Source organism: Perna viridis, chromosome 2 (genome assembly GCF_037379345.1).
Source record: "Perna viridis isolate PV_CMFRI_1.1 ecotype Kerala chromosome 2, ASM3737934v1, whole genome shotgun sequence".
In the NCBI taxonomy this organism is placed as follows: Eukaryota; Metazoa; Mollusca; class Bivalvia; order Mytilida; family Mytilidae; genus Perna; species Perna viridis.
This window is the reverse complement of record NC_142446.1, coordinates 21174853-21190759: the sequence shown is the minus strand read 5'-3', so window position 1 is coordinate 21190759 and position 15907 is coordinate 21174853. Positions and strand designations below refer to the sequence as shown.

Genomic DNA, 15907 nt, shown 5'->3' with positions numbered 1-15907 from the left:
CAGAAAACCAACCATTTATCTTCCCTTAATTCAACCAAATCAAGAATGGTAACTCTTACAATTCACCAATTTCATACATTTCATTGATATAATTTTTTTCACAAAAGTGCCTCAATGTGTAGAGTTCAACTGGAGACAGAGTTGTTTATTTGGATTTTATTTAAATATGTGGAACAGCAGCATAAAGAATCTTGAACATTTCAACCAAAATGTGCATTATATATTCTATATGGTTTCAATGGTAATTAGTGCCTAAATTCTATTCTGCAAATTAGTGAGGAAAAAATGCTTAACAAAACTACACAAATATTAACTAAAAAGAGTGTTAAAAAAAACTGCCAATTGACAATTTAAAGCTGCTATAAATGGCTGAGCAGCAGAGTAAGTTTGTCAATCATCTCCTACTGCAAGTTCAAAGTAACTGAATTAAAAAAAAATACATACAGTATACCTCTAGTGGTCTTCTCAATGAAACAGTAGCAAAAGAGAATTAGTACTTTTGGTCTTCCAATATACCATTCTACATGTACTATGAAATATGCCTGCTGCTTTACATGGTTGACTTAATGGATACACATGATACAAAAGACAGATGGCATTTGGACATTTCTCGCCAACTATGATACAGAAGACAGATGGCATTTGGACATTTCTAGACAGCTATGATAGAGAAGACAGATGGCATTTGAACATTTCTAGTCAGCTATAATACAGAAGACAGATGGCATTTGGACATTTCTTGTCAACTATGATACAGAAGACAGATGGCATTTGGACATTTCTAGTCAACTATGATACAGAAGACAGATGGCATTTGGACATTTCTAGTCAGCTATGATACAGAAGACATATGGCATTTGGACATTTCTAGTCAGCTATGATACAGAAGACAGATGGCATTTGAACATTTCTAGTCAGCTATGATACAGAAGACAGATGGCATTTGGACATTTCTAGTCAGCTATGACTATAAAGAAAGTCTACTTTGGCATGATTTTAAAAAGCTGGAACTATATTCAAAGTAATAATAAGAATACATGTGACAGGTGCACAAAGCTGCCCCCTAACTTTGATAGTGTGTAAGAAGAATCAAATACACAGGTAAACTAATAACTTTGTCTGTCTGTATTCTAATTATCAAAATTTATTTTCAATTAAAACCATGGTTCTAAAAAACAGTCTGAAGAATTTGTCATTTTATCTTAACATCATACTGCTAGTTTTTCAAGATCCTGTTTCAATAAAGAAATCAATTTATTGTAGAAGAAAGAAATGTTATCTTTGAACACAATAGATGAAAATAAGAGGACTAATATCAGATATTTTGTACAAGATAAAAATGACTGAATAAACTTGATTTAGATTTTCTCTCCATTACTTCCTGTAAGAGATTTCAGTAAAAATTGGTTAACCAAATCTGATTGTAAATAACATCATTGAAACAGCATGAAAACTGTATTTGATTTATTGACATAGATTTCTATTCAGTGTAACAAAGCGATGGGAGTCATTAATTATCTTGAATGTTATAACTGCACATGCTATGTTTGGCTAAAATTCAGTTAATTTCTTTCCTAATTCATGTTGCAATGTTCATTAGATTATCAACATTTCTTATATAAACAGGCAGGCTACACTACTTCATCTATAAACATTGACTGACAAATTGAGTCAACAATTATTGTTGTGTTTACATCATTTCCTCATAGATTTGCATTGAATAGTGGCACACAAACAACTAAATTTGTTGTGCTGCATAAAGTAGATGTTTTCTATTACCTTAAACCTAATCACTTTTTGACTGAAGGTTTCAAGATTGTTCTTTGATTTATACTGATTGAGAATGCAAAAACACATACTACCACATTATTCAGGATTGCCTTAAAAAAACACCATTTATGAATAAGATAAAAGGTCCCATGAAGGACAATACAATCAAATACAATGATATAAAACCTTGATGTAAATTTGTTATTAATACCAAAAAACTAATATTCTAACCATCCTCTAGAAGCAAAAGGTCAGTCAATACCAAACTATACAAAAACAGTCAACAAAAACTTATTAGTAGAGAGAGAATAGAAACCCTAAATCAATCATAATTCACCATCATAATATGGAAGAGAAGCAAGTGTTTAGAAAAGCAGATTATGTTACTCTACCAGTGCACCTGGTCCATGCTCCCAGTTTTTAGTGGAGTCCAAGTTGCTCATTCACTTTTGTTACTTTGTATCTATCATTTTGGTTATTTTTTGTTCTTTGTTGTGCGTGTCTGTTTTCCAAGTCTGGTGTTTGTCCCTGGATTACTTTTGATTTCTGCTAGAATCTTGGTTCCCTTGATTACTCTGTCAAGACATTAAAGGAATCTGGATAACCGTATAAAGCATATTCTAAAACAAGTTCAATAAATATTTCAAAATTAACTCCAGGAAAAGCCTTCCTAATATTTGTTTCAGCTCTACATACATATTGTTAAATACTTTCATTTTCATACATAGAATTATTTCTCAAATTTATTCTACAGATTTCAGCACTTCCATTATCACCAAAACAGTGCTTCAGAGCAGAATACAAAAGAGAAAAATCATGAACCATTTCATATGTCAAATATACTCTAAAGCTTTACTCCTCAGTGATGTATTAAAACATTAAAGCATATCATTTGGTGACCAATTATAACGATTAGCAAAAATAGAAAATTTCATCCAGAGAGCTTTAAAACAATTACCATCAAAATCAAGTAATTCATCTGCATACATGTACACACCAGTATTCATATTGAAATATCACATGGGTAACCCTTACAAGAATTCACTGTCTCAAATTTACAATTACAATATTATAGATAAACTAGTAGACACCTAAGATTAAAATTTATCATTGATATTTATAATACTAATGAACCTAAGTTTTCTGTAAACCTTTGAAGCTCAATAATCTATAGTATTTGCACTTTGGATTTCAATCAATCAATAATGCTCAGACAAAAAGTAAAACATATAAAACAGGGATGATACTTCTCCATACTATTCCTCCCTCCTTTGAAAAACTCATAAAAATGAACACTTCATCAAATAGTATCAAAGTCTCTCCAGAATACAGTCTTCATCACTCATCCTCTGATGTGCATACACTTCTAACTGCTGCCACCCATGTCGCAGAATCGTGTTGTGTTGCATTGTAACAATATAAAATCCAGGTCGAATGGACATAAAAATGAAGTCAGTCCAATGTAGAAAAAAAAAAAAGTTTACTTGGTTGCATCCACACATCATCATCCTATACATGTACAGTCACAACAAATAAGCAGTTAAATTGGACATAAATAATTCAAAAACACCACACACAGACAAAACATGTCTACAGCATACAAAAGTTATTTACAATCTCCCAACAAAATTAACATAACAAACTCTTGATTATTCTAATTATGATTAACTAGGAATACTGTGAGTTTGCTGTGAGCAAGATCACAAAGAGAAAGGACTTAAATGTAAACACTTGCTGGATTATTTCCTTTTGGCATCACCCTATAGTACTTATATTCCTTCATGCACATCTACATATGATACCCAACATTCCCTTAGCATTTCATCCAAATCCCTTGAGTGGTTTCAACAACAGGAGGAGTTGTGCTTAAAAGCTTTTAACATGTAAGACCCTTAATTTGGATTATCATCCTTTGGAGTCCTCTGGGAGTCACAATATTCCTCCAAGCACATCTACACATGTTACTCAACTTTCCTATAAATTTCATCAAAATCCCTTGAGCAGTTTAAGAGGAGTTGCACTTACAAGAAATAAGGACAGATGGACGGACAGACAGGGTGGTACAAATTATAAATGTAATATAAATTATACAAATTTAAATGTAATAGAAATTGCAAATTGAAAAGTCAGGTCCACCGACTAAACAAGATATGTGTATGCTATATATATGTAGAGGTTCAGCAGATGGAAATTGGTAAACATGGTATGAGACCTTTTACTAAAATTGTATAATTCAAATTTTAAGTGGCTGTAAAATTTAGTTGCAGTATTGAATACTTGATCAGTATTGAAGGAAATGTTACTTTCAAAACTCAAGCCATTTCTTAATATTGGTAATATAAAAACAATAAGAAGCAAAAATAATGAACAAAACAAAATAAATAGCTGTATGCAAATTAAAAGCAAACATACCTTCAGGCCATCATGTAAGGAATAGGGATTTTCTTGTTTATATTGATCAGAACAATCCAAAAGAGAGATGAATTCAATTACCAAAGATATTACAGGATGGATGTGATCTATATGTAACACCTCTCTTTAGTAAATATTTCATGTATTTACAGTAGAATTTGATATTGCAATCAAATTAATATGCTATTATGAATATTATGGTATGGTTCCTTTTGATAAACCACTTTTGGCTTTCATTTACAAAATGGGATCAATGTGAGTAACATTAATTGTACGAATGATTTAACAAGTAAGGGGTGATTAATGCATATGCAATTCTTTGATTCCCTTGAGTTCAAGTAAAATCAATAAACACAATATTAGCTAATGAAAACAACAGGATGCTTCTGTAGAACAGGCAGACTTATATTTATAAGGAATATCAAGTCATTCATTAATTATATAGTCTTATAATAGGAGCATACTCTGTTTACAATAATGATTATTACTATGCTTTAGTACATATACCATCTCCATGGGCATATTTAAATCCTTATCTGTAGAATTTTAAATGTTGCTAAAACTTTAACAAAAACAGACATTTAAAAGCATGGAAATACAGTAATATCATCTTTTAAATTTTCCTTGCAATTCTCAAATAAAAAGTGGAGCAATGTGCAATATGATTCCCACAATAAATGGATACAAAAATAAAATGGTTAGAAAAAAATCATTGCAAAAAATTAATCAAATTAATCTTTCAAGGGCAATAACTAAAAACTAACTGGCATAAGCTACTGGCAAAATTCAAAGGAGACTAGCTTATTGCTTAAAAAAATCCTCAATTTGGTGAAAGTTGATATTCAATTCAATGTTGACATAGAAGAAATAATTTGACTTTTACCAATTCTGGCCCAAAATTGAAAACTTAAATACAAAGTTAGTTCCGGATAAACAACAAACTTTAAACATTCAATTTTAATGAATTGAAACAAAGCTTCATTTTGGCCCTCAACCTGGGCAAATTGAATACAAAGCCAACAAATGGCTCTAAAGAGACTGAATAGCTCACCGTGTTTAATAGCTTAAAAAAGTTGAATACATCCAAAACCTAAATATGGTCAAACAATTTTGCACAGATGATATTTGTCATGATACTGAACATTAATCATGATTCTACTTATGTTAACTGAATAATATACTAAAAGAGCAAAAATTGTTAATAAATGCAATCAACAAATATTTCCTAAATTTGCACCAATCATAAATTTTCACATACTTTTACATATATATTGTTTAAATTAACATTAATTATCAATTTGCTATTGTTTTGTTAACAACAAGCAAAAACAGGGAAAATGGTGAAATGACACTTTCAAGGCCCATAACTGCAAGAAGGGTCAACAGATATTTCTAATAATAGATATCGAAAAACTGAACATTTTATCAATTTACAATAATCATCAATCTGCTTTCATTTTTAAAATTTAAAATAATGGGCAAAAACTGCCAAAAAAGGTAAAATTAACATAAAAAGGGTAATAACTCCAAAATTAGTGAATCGATTATCTTGAAATTTTTAAGGAACATAAATCTCTTCGAGCCAAAGAGCCCAAGATGCATCAAATTTCTTCTATCTGTTCTGGTTTTTAAGATATAAAAAAAATTTACAGTAACACCCTTTATGTTCTTTTTTAAGTAACAGCATCAATGTTTTTTTGGTGAGGGATCACAACGAATGTAATTTTGGGAGTAAACATGTCAAGAATGATTGTCACCAAGTTTTACCGAATTCTGTTCAGTGGTTTCAGAGGAGAAGATTTTTAAAGAAAAGTTACTGATGGACAAAGCTCACGAGGGAAACCAAGTGATGAAAAAAGCTCACATGGCCTTTTAAGCCAAGTGAGCTAAAATTCAAAATGAAAAATAAAAACAAAAAGAAAAACTTAGAAATAACATATTGTATAAACCTCAAGAAATCAAAGAAAACTTTATTTGGGCTGTGGATCTACTTATAAATCAATTATGTAAATACTTCACAAATTAAGGAATCTGAGAATTTTTTTTTTTCTTTAAACTGTTTAACTGTGGAACCTTTGGACACTATTGTTTAGTAATTTGGAAACAGGACACAATAAATGCTTATTACACCCACAGAGGTTATACCCTGGTTAGCTGGGAAAATATGGACACAGCATTCAAGCTTGAATCATTTAATTTTATTTAATGAGACATTTAATCTTATAACAATTTGATACAGCTTTAATAGCATTAAAACCTATGATTTTTCTACACTGTAAACTTCTATTCCCCATACTCAGTTAATATCCCGACTTAAAAACATTATACATCGTTGTTTTTCCAAAAAAGATGGTACACCTAGATACAAATATATAGTGCTTGGTGGAGATTCCTCATACTTTGTAAGAAATAATTCCAAATCATCTTCCAAATATACAGAGGAAGATGTTTATAAAATGCTGGAATTTTTAATAGACAACATTTTGTCCAGTGTGGTGGACGTGTTTTTCAACAAACGGTTGGCATTCCAATGGGAACAAATTGTGCTCCTTTACTTGCTGACCTATTCCTTCACTCTTATGAGGCTGACTTTATAGTTGATCTGATCCCAAAGAAAGAATATCGTTTGGCTAGATCCTTCAATCTCAGTTTCCGCTATATAGATGACATATTATCTTTAAACAATCCTAATTTTGGGAATTTGATACATCACATCTACCCAAAAGAACTTGAGATAAAGGATACTACAGACACTGTGAAGTCAGCCTCATATCTTGACCTACACTTAGAAATCGATGGTAAAGGAAAACTATTGACCAAACTTTATGACAAACGAGATGACTTTTCATTCAGAATTGTCAACTTTCCTTTCATCTGTGGCAACATCCCTTTGGCTCCTGCATATGGAGTGTTCATATCACAATTCATACGTTATGCCAGAGCTTGCCGAAACTACGCAGACATTTTGTATCGCACTAGAACTCTAACAAATAGGCTTCTGGAACATGGTTATGTTGCTACAAGATTGAAGTCATCACTATAGAAGTTTTATGGTCGTCATCATGAACTCGTGGATCGTTATGGTGCATCCATCAGCACCATGAAAACTGATTTATTCAACCGGTCTAGTTTTCCTTTCCTCGTTTGTCTACCCTGGACTTATCTTTTTATGAGCAACTCGGCGGGTGTTTCTAGAAAAGCAGAGGACACTTACCCTACCGGTGCACCTGGTCCATGCTCCCAGTTTTTGGTGGAGTCCGAGTTGCTCATTTGCTTTTGTTGCTTTGTGTGTGTGGTTTTGGTTGCCTTATGTTCTTTATTGTGTGTGTCTGTTTTCCATGTCTGGTCTTTGTCCCTGGATTACATTCTTTTGATTACTGCTATAACCTTGGTTCCCTTGATTACTCTTTGAATGGAGGTTATAAGATTAAATGTCTTATACAGGATACTTGGTGTTGATCACAATGGAAGTAGTCAAATAACATAAATACTTATAATATTACATAGACAAACAGACAATGTGATATACAGTGTACCCCAAAATTTTGCTTCTGGAAGATACATTAACTAACTAAGAGCTTTGTGGAGCTAGGGACTTACAGTTCATTATGGGCAAAACAACTGGTTTGGGCACAATAAAGCACAAAATTTGTAATTAAAAAAAAAAATTCAACCAGAAATAAAGAAGTCATATTTTTAAGGCCCTTTGACCACTTATCACTCAATAATCATAAGAGATATCTGTAATCTGGTTGAAATATGCAGGGATTTTCATAAGGAATCTATTTTAAAATTTGGATATTGGACTAACAATATGAAAATTGTTGATTTGTTTGGGCTAGGCCCAATTTTTTACCTTTTTTAACTCCATAACAGTCAAAGATAAGCCTAACAAGTAGGTACCGAAATTAAAAAACAGAATCTCAAAAGGATTAAAATGACATCTGATTCATGAAAATCAGATCAACAATAAGCTTTTCTTATCTATTCTAATGATAACACCCATTTCCCCTCAATTTGCTCCTTATTTCCAAATGGAGTGGGGCAAACCCATTTTTACCCAATTTTTATAAAAAAATGTTTTTAAATTTCAAAAAGATTGAACAAGTTTTATTCAAGTTTTCATAAATTAAGTAAAGTTAACAGATGCATAAGACAATAACACAGAGAACAACTACGACAGTAGGTGACACCAATAAATGTCTAAAAAAAATTTGTGTGGCCATATAAAAAGTCGATCTTTGTGGGAGTCACCCCTTTGCCCCTTGTAACTTAAAAATCAAAAAAGATATCAGAAATCTGATTATAAACTGCTGGAAGGGGTTTAAAAGGAATCCGATAAAAGAAATTAAATCTGACAAAAAATAAATAAAAGATTTTTTTCTGGCATGGCCCAAATTCTTTCCCCTTTAATTCCAAAACTGTGTATGATAAGTCTACCCTGTAACAATAATTTTTAACAGAATTTAAAAAGAAACACATTGGCATCTAAATCATCAAAATCAGATTAACAACACATATTTTCTGTCAACTCTAATGATAACACATGTTTCCCAATTTTAGCTCTTATTTTCAAAAGGGATATGACAAAACCCTCCAAAAACAACAGGGCCCTCTACCATGTCATTAGGGAAAATGAGTTAAAATTTCTAAAAGATTGCATAAGTTTTATTCAAGGAGGACAGGGTAATACCATTACATGATAACTTTTTTGCAGATGTAATAATAATCTGTTTAAATTATTTTTAATGAATTTTTGTCATAAAAATTAGTATGGTAAAATTACAAACATTGATTGTAAAAAGTCTCTTTCAAGGGGAGATATATGGCAGTTAAGTTCTTCCAATGGGAGATAACTGGGTGGAAAATGTTCTATAGAAATGTAATGAATGGGAATTACAATCTTGTTCATATTACAAGAAAAAGAGATCAGTGACCCCCTAATTTCTTTTTGAAATGTACAAGAATATTAGATAAGTGATCTTTAGACATATTTTACAGATATTCTTTAAACCAGTCTTTTTAAGAGTGTGAAATTGTGAAAATTCCTTGCAGAATCATAAAATGTGAAAAATTTGCCATTTTGTTGAGTCCAATTATCTCGAAAACAAATTTGATGATCTATGTTTTTAACATTAAATTCTAAAGTATGTTCATTCAAGGTTGAGAAAAACTAGGAAAATCTATATACTAGAAATATTAGGTATGATCTATCTTAAATATTTGACACAGGAAAAGAATTTGACCAGAATCAAAGAGGCCCCTTTTTAACCCCTTCTTCCTCAATAAGCATACCCCCAAAATTCAAGCCAAGCCATCCTTTGGTGGTATGGCATAATTACAAAGATTCATTCACTTATAGTCAAGATATTATTAGATCATATGAAAGATGCATGTTTCTGGTCCAATATTTGGCTTCTGATTCCTAGGTGTTTTAAGTCACAACCCCTAAAAAAATACCAGGCTACCTTTTGAGCCTTTTTATACCATGTGGTATAATTTTCTAAAATTCTATACAATTATACTAAATTATTGTCTGGACATGAAATGTCTACCAAAGACAATACAGCAATGATTACAGCATGATACCATTATAGGTTACAGACCACTAATTCAACCAATGAGCATTTGGAACGTACGCAAAAATAGTCCTACGCAGAAATGACCCCTGTTCCTCATAGTGCTGTGAAAAAAGTTCTCATCTCATTTAAAAAATTTAAACAGTTTCTGAAAGGAAAAACATTTCTGTACATTTTATAGGTGCATTTTGCTTCTTGTGATGTGAAGCCTAATCTCCATAATGATTTCTAAATATACCCCTATCTTGTGAAAACACTGGGATTTCCCATGCTATTTATAGACATTTCACTTCCGGTGACCAGTACTGCACTGCAAGTCTGCTAACCCCACATGCCATTCTGAGGATTGTGAGCTGACATATGTAGAATCATGCTGATATATAGTCCTCTGCAGGTTAAAGTTAAGGTAAAGTCCAGAGAAGCCATCGAATATTGTGAAATTAGCATAGAAGCCTATGGGAAGTGGAATTAGTGGTTTTTAGCCTTATAGAACCACAAATTTGTTGTGGGCATATGACAACTACAAACCATACACTCATTCAAAAGCTTGAAAACTGAACTATTTTAGTATCTGTATTTTTCTAATTGAAAACTCAGTTTTTTACAGAATTTCAGCATTTCACTACTCAGGTCCTTCAATGTTTCTTTAGTAATGAGCTAGTGCTGCACTTGTATTTTGGCAAACAGACAGAAATGTTTTTTTTTAATACATCAATAATGAATTCTGTATAGGTCTACAAAAACCCTCTATGGTCTATAACAATGCATCAAAGTTTCATGGACATTGTTGATGGCATTTTTGATTTATAATCTGCAAACTGGCCTTTCATCCCTTCTGGGGTAAAGGCTGCCAAAAAGCTGCTTCTATATATGTCTGTCCAGATGTTCTTGAGCTGTATAAAAGCTGCTCTGGCTTTTCATACTCTTGCTTTTAAATCTTCATACATCCCGGCTTTTGGTCAACTATAATTCCTGAATATGGTGCCATGATATATCATACCAAGTGGTAAAGTAATATTTAGCCAACCCAGACCAGTGTCTGGGCTCTGAGCTTGGACTCCAGTCTGCAGATCCAATCCAGTAAAAACCAAACGTTAAACAAAGTCCTTCCACTGGCTCTAGTTGGAAGTTCTCTTCCAGCCTTTATCTGTAGGTACAGCTGCCATTTCGTATCAATTACAAAAAGAAATGGAAGTGTGATAGCATAAACTTGTGTGGATATTTAACTCATTTAAGCTGATAAAGGAAAAGCTTATTTAAATCTACAGATACATTCACTGTACAATAACCTAACATGATAAAATTTAGTTCCATGATTATAAAACACATACCAGTACATGTACATGTATCTAAGAATGACACTGTAAAGAAAGTCAGCAGAAGAGGAGGTGCTTGCATAATAAATAATCGGTGTTGGTAAATGCTTGGTTAAGACAGGTTTAAAAGGAAACAAAATGCCTGCAGATCATAATGGCAAGGAATTGGTTTGATTTTAGAGGATTTTAATGTATATTTCTAGGTCAATAAGAACCCAAAAGTTCAATACAATTCTTACTTACAACTGATAAATAGTTTAAACCAGGATGAATGGCCTTGATCCACCTCATTTTTGTAAAATCTTAGCATTTTCACATCTGGTTTGGCAGATTCAGCAGCTTTAATAGCTTTCAGAAGCATTGAATAGACATTCATGTCATTTCCTACCAGGTCATACTGAACTTGGTCAGGGGATAACAAGATCAATGTCTTCAAAGAGATAACATCAATTTTGTTTAACCTGTAAGTAAAGGAAAACAGGGTTTAAATTAAGTGCATGTATAAATTTGATGTGAATTTCACAGAACATCGAAAGTTTCAGTATTTGCTCCCATTTAACTATTAAAGGTAAATGATACAGCTGTAGGGTTGGCAGATCCAAATGCAAGTGCTTGTTCAAAATCACGATAAAAGAATTTGCAGATATAAAAGAAGAAACTGATGTTGCCGAGCCATGAAGAGTAAATTCAATTTGATTGTATCCATTGACCAATTTTATTGTCATTGTTGTTTATTCGGGGAGGGGCATCTAGCCATCTTGACACTGTCATGACAATTTTGTATTAGAAAGAAGTACAATGTAAAGGTATATCTTAAATATTTCATAATTGTACCTTTATCATAATAATTTTAGACTGTAAGGTGTTATCTAATTTGGCATATATTGTTTTTTAAAAAAAACAAAATAATGTACACATAAGGTAAATAGAAGTGCTTGATCTATTCACAAAAATAAAACATTAGATATACAATTACCTATGAATGACAATTTGAGGGATGTTGTATTCAGCATGCAGCCACAGATTAAGCAGTTTCTTATCCTTTGCAGCCGAAACTGCCTTTTTGAGCCGACTTTTAACATCCGTAGGAAGATCACTCAAATTTTCCACATCAGTTATATCTAATTCAGAGAGATCCTTAAGTTCATCACCTGTAATACACAATTTTACATCAATCAAAGTGGCTTTATCTGTAATATCTCTTTTACATGTACCCGATTTAAAATAACTATAAACTATGGATCTGTCATGAACCTCATTCAACAAAGACAAAAATTAATTGCTCACCTGTGTATTGCAGTGTACACAACTTATTTTTCATAAATAAATAATTCGTAAATTGAATGTGAAAATGAAAAAAAATCTATCATATTTGTCAAAGTTGCGGCGTTCGGTTACTACTGACTTACTAGAGAGACTTAGCAGAGATGAAAGGCAATATGTGTTTATTCACAGAATTTCCATGGCAATTTTGAGGCAGACTCTTCTGCCTAGTGCATATGAGGTTTTCTACTTTGTTAAAAGAAATGCTGGGTAGTTCCACTTTGCCACCTGAGCCACACAGGAAGTCCACCATTTGCAGAGGACTGTTTATTGGTCAACAACCCTATGAAATTTCAAAACACAGACTCTGGTACTTTCAGTCATATAAATCTTCGAAAATTTGCCATTCAGAACAATCAATGCCCCTGGCGGCCATCTTCATCCATAAAGTGGAACAAAAAGTTAATCATACATGTATGTCCTTCTTTTTACAGAGTGCAGCTTGCTGTGATCACAGAGGTGAACAGTTGAGACAAGTATGGACACAACATTTAAACTTGATACAGCTCTTTATTTGGAATGTGGTTAAATATTTGACAAGATTCTGATCAGAATGAAAGCAGTCAAAGAAATTCAAAATTAGTAATACATGCATAAAATAAATGAAGCATTAGAAGTGGTAAGTGAGGCCTAAGTGACACATGAATTGCCATTTACATGTATCTATTATTCCAATTTAGTGATACAATGTAATTCAATACATACACATGTACAATTTAAAAGTGAAATGTTTTAACAAATGCATGTTAAAAACAAATACAAAAAAAAAATGTACATGTACATGTATCATACATACTATGTATGTATTATGTCTTAGAAGTTATGCCATGAGTCCAATCAATTTGTAAATATTTTTTCTTCTTCTTTTAATTCTAAAGTCACATTCTGCTGAAATTCTAAATATACAAGAAATGTCAAAAACTGAAGATGACAGTATTCCAAGGCTTTGATTTGACACTTGTCTTTTCATTAAAATTGTACTATAGACTTATTGACACTGAAAAGAAAGAACTTATGAAAAATGTCTACAAATGTGTACAGTTTACTTAAATTCCTTTCTTTACCATTTGGTGGAAGAGTTTAGTTGGTTAGCCTGTTATTTTAAAATAAATTGAACTTTGTTATTCACTACAATTCATCTCCATAACAGAGTTCTGTGACAGCTGCAAACAGTACTTAGAGACTTCACAAGACTAATTTTAGAAGCACAATGAGCAAAGACAGACCCACATCACTTGCACTCATCCATTGACATGAACCCATCAGACATTGTCTTTAGCAAGGAAACAGCCAAGAAAAATGCTTCTGCTCAACATCTTGCTTGACCAAGTATAAAATAACAATCCTCACTTTATAGCATATTATGTAATTATGGAACTTGAATGTTTTTTTTTTTTATTTGAAAGTCTATGAATTATTTTCATGAAATTCTTTGTTGTGGTCCCTTTTTGGCTATAAATTTCCAACCAGTTAGGCCATAACCCCAAAAATCAATATCAACCTTGCTTTTGTGGTTTGGAACCTTGTAAAAGATCCACAAATAACAGCATCATACCATTATATGACCAGATGTTAAAATTGACTAATCAAAATAAAACAATCAATAGTCTCTTGCATCCACCTTCTATCAAAGGCAATCAAACAGTAAAGTTTACCTTTTATTGTTGCAATTAAAGATCATGGTAGTTACAAATGTACATCTGGTTTAATAGTCTTCAATGTATAGAAACTTGTCTAATTTTTTTTTTTTTCATAATGACCACTTCAGAAACTTTCGTCAAAGAAAATGCTACATCTACCGGTATATCTACTGAAGCTTAGAATTTAGAATTGTAGTCAAAACACCTGCTAGATAAAATATTTCAAAGACCCAAATATATTTGATTGAAACTCCTCAGACGTTATCAAAAAAACTTATTTTCAGCTTTAGACTGTTTAGATTACAAATATTTGGAATAGCTTTTGCCAGCTTCAAAAGATGAAATTATTCCAAAACAAATTCAGCAAAAATGGTAAATGACATTATGTTTATTTTACTTTAAAGGGAACATACTAAATGCTTCTTTAGCACTTAAGGAAAATGCCTACCTCATATTAATAGTGAGCACCACAAAGTGATGTGAGCTCTACAGTTATTACATGTATTAACTTAATTTCCCTTAAGGTTTCCCAGTATACTAATGAAAAAAAGTCATGTCCCGGAAGAAACAAATAATAACTGTCCATGCGGAGAAAATTCATTGCTTCCTTACATCAAACAAATCAAGATATAAAGGTTAAGATAACATTTCAGTAAAAATAACTTAATTTTTTCTTACAGTATTGAGTCTATTCTATTTTTTTTTACTTATTAATAGAAATTTATAGAAATGAATATGATGTCTTTTTAAAAAAGTTCCGGAAAAACATGGGATGTACTTATGTGTACCTCTGCTGTTCCACTGTTGCTGTCATCAAGAACCTAACCCCGTGTTGGGAAAAAAAGATAATTGATTATATTATCCAAATTGAAGAATAGCTTTTCTAAGATAGGAAAGGCAATTATTTTCCTTTTTAAATTGATCTTACTTGCTAAAACTGAAAAGGATGTTGCTAGAAATGCTCTTAAGGGTTGAAAATTAAAATATGGCGAGGTCCTACAGTTATCAACCACATTGAAAGCAAGGTGAATAGGAGATGGGGCTGGGATTTTGGAAAAAAACATTTCTTTACTCATTCACTGAAGAAAAAAAAACATTTATCCCATTATTTAACAAGGCAGATTTTCAAATAAAAATATTGATTTCACTTGCTGCTGAAATGTAAAAAAAATATTGCACTTGCGAAACAAAATTCTCATCTGATCACCATCCCTATGAGCCAAAAGTGTTTTTAATGTCCTTTACTATTTTTACGAATCTCACACAGATGGTCCATGTACATGTATGGTAAAGTTCATGTTGCTTGCAGATTTAGGCAATGACTACTCCATATTATAAAGTACATGTGTAGAGTATGGTTCTGAGACTGAGGAAATATATTATATATTATAATATCAATGCAATATCTCACCATTTTTCACAAATATCGACAAATTATCCTGATATTCATTTTCCTTCAACCAAGTCAAAACTGACTGATCTTCATACAGAAGAACACTATGTCCTCCTCCGCTTTTCCAAACAAGACAAGTTATAAGAAAAGTAACAACAATAAGGGCAACAACACGAAACCGGGCCTCAAAAGATAACTTCGTCCATGCATAAGGAAGTGAAATAAATCCTAGAAACAAAACATAAATTATGGATGTGACTGCAGTTATTGTGCTTTCTAATAAATGCAGCAACATTTTTTACTTTCATTTTAGGAAAACTGAGAATAAATCCGCTCAGAGTAAATCCAGCTTATCTTTCTATCGCTATTTTTATAGTGGTTTAAAACATTGCTACGACTAAGAATATTGAATATCGGAATCCTTTATGTAAGGATAAGAAAATACAAGAGGATATACGAAAGGTGTTCTAATAA

The 15907-nt window shown here is 32.0% G+C and overlaps 1 protein-coding gene across 1 annotated transcript in view; it reads right to left on the bottom strand.

Moving 5' to 3' along the window:
* The window catches only part of LOC148624033 (apoptosis-resistant E3 ubiquitin protein ligase 1-like), a 33039-nt gene extending 17249 nt beyond the window's left edge, over nucleotides 1-15790 (bottom strand). Inside the window, exons 1-3 of the mRNA XM_088566453.1 lie at nucleotides 15452-15790; nucleotides 12054-12228; nucleotides 11321-11538 (exon numbers count right to left, since the gene is read on the bottom strand). Of these exons, the coding sequence (XP_088422579.1) occupies nucleotides 11321-11538; nucleotides 12054-12228; nucleotides 15452-15728 (670 nt within the window). The 5' untranslated portion in view covers nucleotides 15729-15790. The remainder of the gene's footprint in view (nucleotides 1-11320; nucleotides 11539-12053; nucleotides 12229-15451) is intronic.
* Between the last annotated feature and the right edge of the window lie 117 nt (nucleotides 15791-15907).